General features: G+C 39.7%; 1 protein-coding gene across 1 annotated transcript; it reads right to left on the bottom strand.

Annotated features, from left to right (window-relative positions):
- Positions 1-397: 397 nt before the first annotated feature.
- On the bottom strand, positions 398-3,952 carry LOC112225232 (plasma membrane ascorbate-dependent reductase CYBRD1). Its single transcript, XM_024388978.2, has 4 exons — positions 3,704-3,952; positions 2,716-2,924; positions 2,289-2,443; positions 398-2,178 (listed from the first exon to the last, which is right to left on the bottom strand). The coding sequence occupies exons 1-4, from the start codon at positions 3,927-3,929 to the stop codon at positions 1,905-1,907; spliced, it is 864 nt and encodes a 287-aa protein (XP_024244746.1). The 5' UTR covers positions 3,930-3,952; the 3' UTR covers positions 398-1,904.
- Positions 3,953-14,121: the final 10,169 nt, after the last annotated feature.

The following is a 14,121-nucleotide window of genomic DNA, read 5'->3' as shown; positions in this document are numbered from 1 at the left end:
ACTGAGCAAGAGGACAAGTACATTAGCGTGTCTAGTCTGAGAAACAGACACCTCACAAGTCCTCAACTGGCAGCTTCATTAAATAGTACCCGCAAAACACCAGTCTCAACGTCAACAGCGAAGAGGCGACTCTGGGATGCTGTCCTTCTAGGCAGAGTTGCAAAGAAAAAGACATATCTCATACTGGCCAATAAAAAGAAAAGTTTAAGATGAGCAAAAGAACACAGACACTGGACAGAGGAACTCTGCCTAGAAGGCCAACATCCCAGAGTCGCCTCTTCGCTGTTGACATTGAGACTGTTGTTTTGCGGTTAATGAAGCTGCCTGTGATCAAAATGCAACAAAAATGTATATAGACGTCATGTCTACAAACATGGTAATGTTATAATGTACTAAATCATTTGTAAAATATGCTTTAATACTATTAAGCAGCAATCATGAATTCCTCACTGATTTAAATCAATAGTATATTGAACAGAGTAATGATTAAATTTGTGTTTGTCTATATTGCCTTTAAGTAGACCTGTATGTAATAATACATATATATTTGGATTATAATGGATTCAACCCTCACACCTAAAGATGTGTTTGTTCTGTAAATCTTGCCTTAAATGAAAATAAAAACACTGAAGAATACAGTATGTAATCATTATAAAAGTTACACAAATGTAAGGAATATGTACACTGAACAAAAATATATACGCAACATTTCATGAGCTGAAATAAAAGGTCCTTGAAATGTTCCATGAACACAAAAAGCTAATTACACAGGTCACCTTGTGATGGGGACAATAAAAGGCCACTCTAAAATGTGCAGTTTTGTCACACAACGCCACAGATTTGAGGGAGCGTGCAATTGGCATGCTGACTGCAGGAATGTCCACCAGAGCCGTTGCCAGATAATTGCATGTTAATTTCTCTACCATAAGCGTTCTCCAATGTTGTTTTAGAGAAATTGGCAGTACGTCCAACCGGCTTCACAACCGCCGACCACATTCATGGCATCATGTGGGAAAGTGGTTTACTGATGTCAAAGTTGTGAACAAAGTGCCACATGGAGGCGGTGGGTTTATGGGCAGGTATAAGCTACGGACAACAAACACACTTTCATTTTATCGATGGCAATTTGAATGCACAGAGATTACGTGACAAGATCTTGAGGCCCATTGTCATGCCATTCATCCGCCGCCATCACTTCATGATAATGCACGGCCCCATGTCGCAAGGATCTGTACTACATTCCTGGAACCTGAAAATGTCCCAGTTCTTCCATAGCCTGCATACTCACCAGACATGTCACGCATTGAGCATGTTTGGGGATGCTCTGGATCGACGTGTACGACAGTGTGTTCCAGTTCCAACAACTTCGCACAGCCATTGAAGAGGAGTGGGACAACATTCTACAGGCCACAACCAACAGCCTGATCAATTATATGTGAAGGAGATTTCATACTGCATGAGACAAATGGTGGTCACACCAGATACTGTTTTTCTGATCCACGCCCCTACTAAAAAGGTATCTGTGACCAACAGATGCATATCTGTATTTCCAGTCATGTGAAATCCATAGATTAGGGCCTAATTTATTTAAATTGACTTACTTACTGTAACTCAGTAAAATCTTTGACATTGTTGCATTTATATTTTTGTTCAGTATATTTGATAATCTGTCTAATCTTCAATAGGCTAGTTCAATCCTTTTATCAAATCATTGTCCATTACATTCAATTATATCAAATAAAAAAACACTGTTTAAAGATCAACATTCTGGAACTGTTGGAAACAATTCCTCAAGGTGCTATTTGGAACAAAGGTTTACATTTGCTGAGGGAATGCCAGTAGATAAATGCAACTTTTTAAAGCATCAACAGACAGACAGAATCAGCAGTTGGATTTCATGTTACTCAGTTGACCTGTCCGGAGTCCTCCAATTTACCACTCCTTCTCCTGGCATCTCCATTGCCTTTGGGGTCAATCGGGTCAGTTTGTTGAGACACTTTGATGCCAACTGACCCACCCCCGTTAGTAGGCGGGGAGCGCAGGACCTGCTCACTGGGGCGTTTCCAAGAGGGGCGAGTAGCGATCCAGAGGATGATTCCTCCAAAAATAACTATAAGTACTCCCAGCACATTCACAAAGGTGGCCTCTGGGGGAGAGTCTTTGTAACTGGGATTTTTCCTGAGAGACAAAGAAGAGAGTTAGCTATAGCTGTAATATGTTTATAAAATGGGGTCTCTAAGTACCAAAGTTTAGTGTATGTCCCATATTTCCCATATTATAAAACTTACAGGCCAAAAATGAGCTTCTCTGTGATGCCCATAAGTGCAGTGGCTATGACACTGGTAAAGATGAACAGGCCACTGTAGATGTGCAGGGGCATAAACGCTGCTCTCAGGTATGTCGGGGTGATGGGTACCAGGTATATACACACTCCCAGGACAAGCTGCTCAGTAAAAGAAGGAAACATCAGGAAACTCTGTCAAGCATTGTAATGAAGAATGGAATATACCGGTCTTACTGTGCCATAAAATGTACTTCATAAACAGCCTACCCAAGCGTCCATGCATAGAGCTGTAGTTAAATAGTAAGAAAAAAATCTATTAAAATGATGCTTTATGACAAAGCTTTATAACAATATAATACATTATGAAGCATTCATTAAGGACACTTCTACAGCATCATAATAGGCTACACAAGATATTTTGGTGTACTTACCTGTAGTGAATATAGTATCACAGCTGCTAGCCCCACCCAGCTGTGCAGGCTGTACATGTTGGGGATGTTTTGTGAGTTGTGGAAATCAAATACTGCTACCAGAGATATGGCAGCGAAAATGAAGGCCAGCATGTTTAAGCCAGCATGAATAAACTTCATCATTAACTTGCTGCACTTCCAGGTCCATGGCAACCTATACACGATAATGGCTGAAACCGACAAAAATAGCCTACTTATTCAACTGATGTTTAATCATGAAAATGCATTCAATCCAAAGAGATTGAATGTGAATAATACTCTGAGACGAGCAATTCATGCTACAAGTACCAGATGTTGTAACATCCTGTTTCTTACATCACTATGAGGTAGGCCTACTTCTACACAATAAAATAAGGCCACCGCATTATATCGTTTTCATTTGGTTTAGTTTAAGCGGGTAGGCCAATAAAATAATTTTAAACGAATGTAATCCCAATCACATACAAATCAAAGTTACTGTGTAATTTAAGTTATTTAGGCTACACTCAAGGAAATAGCCTACTTCAAGTGGAAGAATGCACATGGTCTGGAATGTTGGTAGAAAATCTGAGTAGAACTCATTCAGTTAAACTGTGTAAAGAATCAAAGGGTCTTCTTTTACTCAGAAATGCATCAGTGCAACATTAGCATAGATCGTGATCTAACATATTTGTATACAACAAAACTGATGATAATAAAGCAAACAACCGAAACGGTTTAGAAAACAATGCATATTTCTTTCAATAATAGTACCCTGACAGTGAATAGATACAATCTAGCCCTTTCTTTGGGTTAACGTTACTTCGGAATCTTGGGAGAAAAATCTTCCAGATTCCAAATGGCTTGGTGAAATAACTTTCAGTTTCAAAATAACTTGTTAAACCGAAGACCGTGTCGGCCCAACTCAATCGCTTCAGATTTAGTTGAATTCTGTACTTGAGAGAGTAATAAACATATACAAACTTCTCACCAATTCCCTGCATAAAAATGAACCCGGTAACGATTAAAACCGGGTGCCAATTGAATTCGGCCAGTCCTCCATCCCATGCTAAACCTTCCTTGAAGTAGAATACCCATCTCAAAACAAAAATTATCGAGACAAAACCAACGGTAACGGCAGCGGTCAAAGCGAACAGGAACTGCTTGAAATTCTCCATTGCCATCTCTAACAGCGCGAACGCCAACACTGGATTCATGTAGGAAGTGATTTGAGGAATTTCAAGTGGGGAGTGGGAAGGGGGGTCATGAGTAATTATTTTCCAATAACAAATCTGAAAAAGTTTTGTAACCTCCGTTGTTACAAATGGGTCAGACAGAACAGACTGGTCTCATAGACAAGACGTAACATAGTAGTCGGTCAGTCCGGGACCATCAAATTAGTATGATATGTTACGTTTGGTACGGTTACATAGGACAGAAGGCAAAAATGAAAGGATGATGGTTGGTCTGGGTGGAACGGTGGGCGTATAACAAAAATATATAATAACTCCAAGGCTGCATGTTGGAATCTCATCAGACAATTTCAGCTAATTAGCAACTTTCAACTTCTTACTGCTTTTTAGCTACGAATTGTAATTTGTAACATATCATACGAAATGGATTATGGACATTCAAAAATGAATACATACAATACGAAATGTAACATATCATACTAAATGGAGAGTTACGTATTTAGGTAAAGAATGATACGAAATGCACCGAGACCAGGTTACACAGACACAGCAGATATAAAACAGATCACCAATGGGTCGTGCACAACATTAGCATGAGCAACAATAAAATAATCGGTGTTCGCTGTTCAAAATATCCCAATTGAAACGGATTCAAACAGATAAAAAATTGTGCAATAATGCCACAATTGAACAAGATAATGCTCATACAAAATCAACAAAAGAAAATTCTTAGTTAATTTGACAAAAAAATATATATATGTTGAATTTGAACTGTGGATGTATTTGAATTCAGAATTGCATTAGGGGCATTCTTATTTGCACTGTACAGCCTAACCTACTGTATGGATTGTGCACTCATGAAATGGCGTATCAGCCTACTCTGTGACACTCAAAGAACACAACTGTAAAGAGTTTACACAAATATTAGCGTCTTAGCTCTTATTGCAGGACTTTGATTGTGGGTCATCACTTTTCCAGTCAGTCTGTTGTGTGTTGGACATTCATATTGCACTGTACAGCCTAACATATGGATTGTGCACCTATGAAATGGGAAATCAGCCTACTCAGTGACACCCACAGAACACAACAGTAAAGAGTTTACACAATTATTAGCATCTCAGCTCTTATTGTGGGACTCTGAAACCACTGAAATGAACAACATTAAGCTCACCCGTATAAATATGTAAAAAATATTTTTTTAAATATACAGTACCAGTGAAGTTTGGACACACCTACTCATTCAAGGGTTTTCTTTATTTGTACTATTTTCTACATTGTAGAATAATATTGAAATCATCAAAACTATGAAATAACACATATGGAATCATGTATTAACCAAAACAGTGTTAAAGAAATCAAAATATATTTTAGATTCTAGAAAGTAGCCACCCTTTGCCTTGACAGCTTTGCACACTCTTGGCATTCTCTCAACCAGCTTAACCTGGAATGCTTTTCCAACAGTCTTGAAGGAGTTCCCACATATGCTGAGCACTTGTTGCCTGCTTTTCCTTCACTCTACGGTCCAACTCATCTCAAACCATCTCAATTGGGTTGAGGTCAGGTGATTGTGGAGGCCAGGTCATCTGATGCAGCACCCCATCACTCTCCTTCTTGGTCAAATAGCCCTTACACAGCCTGGAGGTGTGTTGGGTCATTGTCTTGTTGAAAAACAAATAATAGTCCCACTAAGCGCAAACCAGATAGGATGGCGTATTGCTGCAAAATGCTGTGGTTTAATTATTTATTTACTAAATACCTAACTAATCACACATAATTATATATACACAGAATGCAAATTATGTCATACAGAAAACGTCCCTGGTGACGGAGCCAACATAATGTCTTGTTACACAAAGGAAAGGGGGTTGGGTTTGAGTGAAAGAGCGAGAAGACTGAGGAACAAAGGGAGAAGCCATGCTATCGTAAATACAGTATCTTATGCATTCTAAATTACCGCCCATTTGGAAAAGGAAAATGCAATAAATATTTACTCGGAGCTGGGCTTCGGGTAGGTTGGTCGTAGATGCTGGCCGTGTTGGCCAACAGAGATCTTCCTGTACTCGAAAGAATGTCTATGGTGGTAAATTGAATACGTTGTAGTATCGTCGTTGTGTGTTAGACTGGATACGTCGTCCGTCCTTTCCAAGCCCACCTTTGCAGCGGCCGCTGCTAACTCAACGGCTAGGAGGTATCACTTCTGTAGTGAATAAGAGTTCAAAGTTCATACCATTCGCAACCAAAGCTCACGCTGAGGTTGGCTTAGTGTAGGACCGTCGTCCTCACATCCTCGGAACAGAAGATTACATTTTCGTCAAGGGCTTATATAGTGGAGGGAGAGAAGGGTGTGTTTCATAGTTTATAACCCATGTCTCTTCACAGGGGCGGTGTCATGACTCCCACCGAAGGTGGCTCCCCTGCCTGTTCGGGCGGCGCTCTGAGGTCATCGTCGCCGGTCTACTAGCCGCCACCGATCCCCTTTTCCTTTTCTGTTTGTTTGGTCTTATTGGTTGCACCTGTCTCTTATTTTGGTTTTTGATTCAGTCTATTTAAGTCTGTTAGGCCCGCCTGTTTTTGTGCAGGCTTGTTTTTCTGTTAGTCAGGTTGTGCGTGTTGTGTACCTGTCCGTTTGTGCCCTGTGTTGGGTTGGACAATTTTGTGTCGATTTTCGCCTGTTGATTCTGGCGTTCGCTTTGGAAACCTAATAAAGTCGGTTTCCCCAGTTCCTCTGCTCTCTGCATTTGACTCCGCACCCACCACTCCAGGCATTGTGACAGGCGGGCCACTGATTGAGCAGAGTTCTAACCTTATGAAAACCCAATTCTCTCATTTGGAAGCTAAAATTACATTTAATCTTTTCACAAATAGTTTCATATTCAAACATTTAAATTGCACAACAATTCCATGTGAATCTGATAACTAGAATGTGTAGACTTTCCCAGATACAGTTAATGTCGTCCTGTCATCAGTCATAATGTCTCAGATGACAACCGAACTGACATCATATTCATTAATTACCAACGCATATTTTCAACTGGTTCTATTACCGAAATATGGTTCCTTTCCCCCCACCTTTTGATGTTCCCAGACTCTCTATGTTTAACAAAGGCTATTCAAGAGTCCTTTAGTAGAGTCAAGAAAGAGGGGGAGAAAGGTATTTATGGGGGAGGGGGGTCATAAACCTTACCCACAGGCCAACGTCATGACTGTCAACATGATGGACTGTCATTTCTCTTGGCTTATTTGGGCTGTTCTTGCCATAATATGGACTTGGTCTTTTTACTATCTTCTGTATACCAACCCTACCTTGTCACAACACAACACAACTGATTGGCTCAAACACAGTAAGAAGGAAAGAATTTCCACAAATTTACTTTGAACAAGGCACACCTGTTAATTGAAATGCATTCCAGGTGACTACCTCATGAAGCTGGTTGAGAAAACGCCAAGAGTGTGCAAAGCTGTCATCAAGGCAAAAGGTGGCTAATTTGAAGAATCTCAAATATCAAATATATTTGGACTTTTCAACATTTTCATTTGGTTACTTAGTGCATGTAAACTTCTGACCCACTGGAATTATGATGCAGTGAAATAATCTGTCTGTAAACAATTGTTGGAAAAATTAATTGTGTCATGCACAAAGTAGATGTCCTAACCGACTTGCCAAAACTATAGTTGTAAACAAGACATTTGTGGAGTGGTTAAAAAACGAGTTTTAATGACTCCAACCTAAGTGTTTGTAAACTTCCGACTTCAACTGTAGATCATAGATACAACTTGTAGGCTACATAGGCCTACAAACATTTTGCAATAAATAGCAAAATCGCAATACTCAAAAGAATGGCTTCAGATCAAAGTCTACGTTGAGACTGAAGGGAGCAAGGGTCTTTAAATAAAAGATCCAGGTAGCCTCTCATTCTAACAATAAATTATCAAGCCAGACTACGGTTTGCAACTGAACATGGGGACAAAGATCATACTTTTTGGAGAAATGTCCGCTGGTCTGATGAAACAAAAATAGAACTGTTTGGCCATAATGACCATCGCTATGTTTGGAGGAAAAAGGGGGAGGCTTGCAAGCCGAAGAACACCATCCCAGCCGTGAAGCACGGGGGTGGCAGCATCATGTTGTGGGGATGCCTTGCTGCAGGAGGGACTGGTGCACTTCACAAAATAGATGGCTTCATGAGGAAGGAAAAATATGTGGTTATATTGAAGCAACATCTCAAGACATCAGTCAGGAAGTTAAAGCTTGGTCGCAAATGGGTCTTCCAAATGGACAATAACCCCAAGCATACTTCCAAAGTTGTGGCGAAATGGCATAAAGACATCAAAGTCAAGGTATTGGAGTGGCCATCACAAAGCCCTGACCTCAATCCCGGAGAAAATTTGTGGGCAGAACTGAAAAGCATGTGTGAGCAAGGAGGCCTACAAACCTGACTCAGTTACACCAGCTCTGTCAGGAGGAATGGGCCAAAATTCGCCCAACTTAGTGTGGGAAGCTTATGGAAGGCTACCTGAAACATTTGACCCAAGTTAAACAATTTAAAGGCAATGTTACCAAATACTAATTGAGTGTATGTAAACTTCTGACCCACTGGGAATGTGATGAAAGATATAAAAGCTGAAATAAATCATTCTCTCAACTATTTTTCTGACATTTCACATTCTTGAAATAAAGTGGTGATCCTAACTGACCTAAAACAGGGAATCTTTACTAGGATTAAATGTCAGGAATTATGAAAAACTGAGTTTAAATGTATTTAGCTAAGGTGTATGTAAACTTCCGACTTCAACTGTAATAAGACTTTAAATTTCCTGGGGTAACAATGTAAGAAATAATATATTAAAAAACTTAATACTGCATAGTTTCCTAAGGACCTGAAGCGAGGCGACCATCTCTGTCGGTGCCATACTGCATTGTAATCAGGAAATTTTTGAACGTATGGCACTCGGCTCTTGTGCTGCCACTCTTCATAAGTGCGAAGATAGTTGTGATCTTAACAATTATTGAACCATTCCAAGGCTTCCTTGTCTAGCTAAGATTCTTGAATCCTTGGTAAATGTACAACTTTGGTATTTTTTCATCTGAGAAATGTTTTTTGAATGTAAACCAATCAGGGTTTAGGCCTGGGCATAGCACTATTACAGCAACCACTTTAGTTGTTAATGATCTTGTCAATGCTTTAATTAGACACTAAAATGAAATGTGCTTCTTTGTTTGTGGTCCTGCCAAAAAAATTATAATAATTTTTTTGCCCTTTTTTCTCCCGTTTCGTGATATCCAACTGGTAGTTCCAGTTTTGTCCCATCGCTGCAACTCCCATACGACTCGGAAGAGGCGAACGTCGAGAGCCATGCATCCTCCGAAACACAACCCTGCCAAGCCGCATTGCTTCTTGACACACTGCTCGCTTAACCCGGAAGCCAGCCACACCAATGTGTCTGGGGAAACGCCATACATCTGGCGATTATAGTCAGTGTGCATGCGCCTGGTCCACCACAAGGAGTCACTAGAGCGCGATGGGTCAAGAACATCCCGGCCGGCCAAACCCTCACGACGCTGGGCCAATTGTGCACCGCCTCATGGGTCTCGCGGTCATGGCCGGGAAATCAAACCCGGGTCTGTACTGATGCCTCAAGCACTGCGATGCACTGCCTTAGACCGATGCGCCACTCGGGAGGCCCTGTTAAAAATGTTTGATACTGTTGATTATGCTATTTTATTGAATAAGGTGTCTTTTATAGGCCTGCACACTGACACCTGTTCAGGGTTAGCTTAGTGAGAGAACTTCGGTCATCGTGATTGATGGGGTTAAGTCTGAATTTCTTGAAGTGCATAAACAGGGGTCAATTTTGGGACCTGTTCTCTTCACTATTCATATAAACACCACTGATCAATCTGTAAAAAAAAATGTACTTCATATATATATATATGGTTGGTAATATTATGAATGCTATTGCCCTGACTGTTGATCCGGCTGTGTCAAAACTACAGTCAGGAATCCCTTGCTGATTTCAAAACTTTTGCTTAACACGGGCAATACTCTAGCAAGAATGAATCTACATGTTCATTCATTAGATGGTTCTCCAATTGAACATGTTCCCGCTCATAAATACTTCTGAATTGATATTAATTTGATGTATAAAAAACATGTAGATGAGCTGCCTCTACAAGATCGGTGTCCGCCCCGCGGGACGGTTGAGCTAACGTAGGCTAATGTGATTACCATCTGGTTGTAAGAAACTAAAATAAATCCCAGGACAGACATATCTGATATTGGCAGAAAGCTTAAATTCTTATTAATCTAACTGCACTGTCCAATTTACAGTAGCTGTTACAGTGCAAGAATATCATGCTATTATTTGAGGAGAGTGCACATTTATGAACTTGAAAATGTATGAATAAATAAGCTAAGATTTAAAGTTGGCTTTTTCTACAGAAACAGATCGTGCCTTTCTCTAAGCAGTAGGAAGTAGATTATTTCGTCAACCTTTTTATATGTTCTTGATTATGGTGATATTATTTATCAAAGTACAGCTGCCTAGATACCTAGATTGCAATATGACTTCCCTGGTAAAATAATAAAACTATAAAAATAAAAATATCCAGCAACTTCGCACATCCATTGAAGAGGAGCGGGACAACATACCACAGGCCACAATCAACAGCCTGATCAATTCTATGTGAAGGAGATGTATCACACTGCATGAGGCAAATGGTGGTCACACCAGATACTGACTGGCATTCTTATCCAAGGCCCTACTTTTAAAATAAATTTAATGTGAAATCCATAGATTAGGGCGTAATGAATTTATTTAAATTGACTGATTTCCTTATATGAACTGTCACCCTGTAAAATATTTTAAATTGTTGCGTGTTGTGTTTATGTTTTTGTTCAGAGTATAAATATGCCCCCAATACAATTGTGAATTCAAATACATCCACAGTGCGATTTCAACAGATTTTTCAAATGAACTAATTGTCTTTTGTTGAATTTTTATTAAAAGATTCCAACATTGTTTCGCATTATCTTGTCCAATTGTGGCATGATTCCACCATTTTATCCATTTGCATCACTTTCAATGGGGGACTTTTATTTTGAAGGTGAACTGCTGATCCCTCTGTTGTTGCTCACTCTAATGTTGTGCACAACACATGGGTGATCTTTTTCATAACTGCTATGTGTCTGTCTGGCCCTTTAGTAACAAAGGAGGTTACGCAACTTTGGTGTTTGAAAACATTTGCAGACCTGATTTGGAAAATCATGACTTATGACCCAAACCCCTGAGTAACCTCATGAAATTCCTCTAGTTTGAGACATCACCTCAAGTCACTTCCTCCGTTAATCCAGTGTTGGCGATGAAGAATTTCAAGCAGTTCCTGTTCGCTTTGTCTGCCACCGTGACCATTGGTTTTGTCTCAATAATGTTTGTTTTGAGATGGGTATTCTACTTCAAGGAAGGTTTAGCATGGGATGAAGGACAGGCCGAATTCAATTTGCACCCGGTTTTAACCGTTACCTACTCAGTGACACTCACAGAACACAACTATGTAGAGTTTACACAAATATTAGCACCTTAGCTCTTATTGTGGGACTTTGAAACCACTGAAATGATTTACCGAATAAACAGATCAGGACCTTAATTCACAGCTCTTCTTAAATTATAAAACTGTTTCAACACTGTTATTCAGTAAATTATGAAATTGAGACTTCCTTCATGTGTCCTCAAAATAAAATGGAGAAGTAGCCCAGTTAGGCAACAGGTTCGTTTCTAATAACAAAACATTAATGACAATTTCAAAAACTTTATTAGAGTACCAACATCTTGAAAAGAACAACAGGATGACAGCATGTAGTCATTATTGGCAAATAAATAAGTGTAAAAAAAACAAGTATTAAAACATATTCAACAGGGCTATTTTAGGAATATTTTTTGAATGATATCATTAGCAGTTGAAAGGAATGTCCCATGATTATCCCAGCTTCAAGTCATTTCACTCATCTGCTTGTCCACGACTGATTTTGTAGACATGGCATATAAGTTATTATTCTTCGTCTGTTCAATGTGAACAATCGTATCTCTGTCAAAGAACAGCTTGTAGCTGTGAGTCTGAAACAAGACAAGAGAATACATTTAATAAAAGTCATTTGAAAACGAGAGATTCACAAATTTTCCACCTTTACACTAGCCTTGTTCGACCATCCCGAGCTTACGTTCTGTTAAAACAAAACGAGAGTGCAGTGGTCAGGATGGTGGATCAGGCTATCTTTACACAATATAACATACAATATTATAAAGAACTCACCGCATCCCCATGACTCCACAAGCGGAACCCTCTTCAGTAACGCTCCAGTGTTGTTGTGTGGAGTCTGACTTGGGCCTAATCCTCATCCTCTCTGTGGGTCACCTCCACAACAGCCAGAAGGTCAAGCTCATTCTAATACTCCACCGTCTGGAATATCTTTGAAGTAGCATGTTGCAAGAGGCATCAACAAACACTCACCAGCAAAACCAATATGGCTGCATGGAATGCCACTGAATTGTCGTTAAAAGTAATTTAGTCAGGAGTCAGGTAAGGACAACAGCCCAACTTCTCATCAGAATACATAAGCGACTCACATTAATGGCAGTGAGGCAACTTTTGCAATGGAACTTTTCTTTAGAAATTGATTGGGCTGAAATTATACAGTTTCAACCTAATCCTTTAGAATTTACCTCTTGCTCTGGGTCATCATTCAGCTGATGAAATCGTCTCTTCACTATGCAGCCTGAGGAGGTGATCCCTGGCTGATAATGGCTGATCACTGGCCATTACCCCACTCTCCAAGGGTGTCTCAGGGGGAGCGGGATATGCAAAAATCACATTTCCATTTCACACCATGCACTTGTACAGGTTACACACTTGTACATACTGTATGTGAAACAGGACAAATATAAGCACCCCCTCCCTCTATTTTAGGTGACACTGATCTGGGAGGCAGCCTATGGAGGATAGAAGACAAGGGGTTTTATGAATCCAGCACAGCAGCAAGAAAGGCTCTTTTAACCCTTATATCTCTATGATGGAGAAAATATATCTCACATAAAATGTATTAAGACCAATGGATATATATGTGCCAAAACACTCTTTGCTTATTAATGTGTACAACATGGATGATTATTCCTGGTCATCAGGGTGGAGTATTCAGACTCCAGGATATTTTTTCCATTCTTTGGGTTATGACACCTACAAAGCCCATTGGACCTTTTCTCAAAGGGAATTTACTGTAATTATCTTGATCAGAGAATGTCAAATAAGTGTATGTATAATGATTTAGCAGAAGCTTTCATTCAAAGCAACTTAGCACCCAAAGTATTTGTAAACCATGCATAAATTGACTTCACAACAATGGTGCTGCCAGTGCCATGCTCCAACCAGCTGAGCCATCTAGACATCCTTTTATTGGGGATTATTTGTGTTTCTCAGTAATACATTTGTTGTGACAGTTAAAGACAATGCCTGTCAAAGACACCTGCATCTGAAACTGACATGCACAAAAGGCTTTGACACACTATAGCAGCAACATACTTAATGTGCTTAACGGTCCAACTCATACGTTCCTTTATCTGGGCAACAATTACTGTGGTTGTTTAAAAAAAAAGAAACAAACATAGTTTCTTAGCAAATAGCAATTTGTCAAGCAAGAATTGCTAGAACAACAATGCTAGGACAACACACTATGTTAACTCACATCATCTCGATGAGCTGTGATGGAAAACTCCTTCACTATATCGAACTGTGAATCACCCGCAAGTCCCTTCCTTATTATCCTTACCGCGTTAGAAGTCCGAAACAGCGAAAGAAAGTGTAGGAGCTATCAATGATAGAAATAATGACAGGCTAATAATGCATGTTTTCATGTTAATTCGAATGGGGGGATTAATAGCCTATCAGTCTAATCGAGGTGTAGGCTAAACAATAGTACATTATGCATTCAAGTGTTTGAACTTGTAACGCGGCTGCATGAACTTTAATGCGACTGCATGGGATTTGACGGATATAAAGTCAGGTGTGGTTTCGTTGCATCCAAAAGAAGTAAACCTACAGTGGTTCCTGGTGGTAGTCATGTAATGCAGCATAATAACAATGTCATATAATGTAGTTTGAAAATAAAATGTACACATTACCTACTGTAGCCCAAGATATACTCTTAATTACCATTACTCCTTCATT

Source organism: Oncorhynchus tshawytscha, linkage group LG26 (genome assembly GCF_018296145.1).
Source record: "Oncorhynchus tshawytscha isolate Ot180627B linkage group LG26, Otsh_v2.0, whole genome shotgun sequence".
Classification (NCBI taxonomy): Eukaryota; Metazoa; Chordata; class Actinopteri; order Salmoniformes; family Salmonidae; genus Oncorhynchus; species Oncorhynchus tshawytscha.
The sequence above is the reverse complement of the archived record's forward strand: the minus strand, read 5'-3'. Positions and strand labels throughout refer to the sequence as shown.

Coding starts and splice junctions, on each gene's coding strand:
- LOC112225232 (XM_024388978.2), bottom strand. CDS start 3,929: ATGAATCCAGTGTTGGCGTTCGCGCTGTTAGAGATGGCAATGGAGAAT. Junction 2,925..3,703: donor CATTTTTATGCAGGGAATTG/GTGAGAAGTTTG, acceptor TGTCGGTTTCAG/CCATTATCGTGTATAGGTTG. Junction 2,179..2,288: donor GAGAAGCTCATTTTTGGCCT/GTAAGTTTTATA, acceptor TTTGTCTCTCAG/GAAAAATCCCAGTTACAAAG.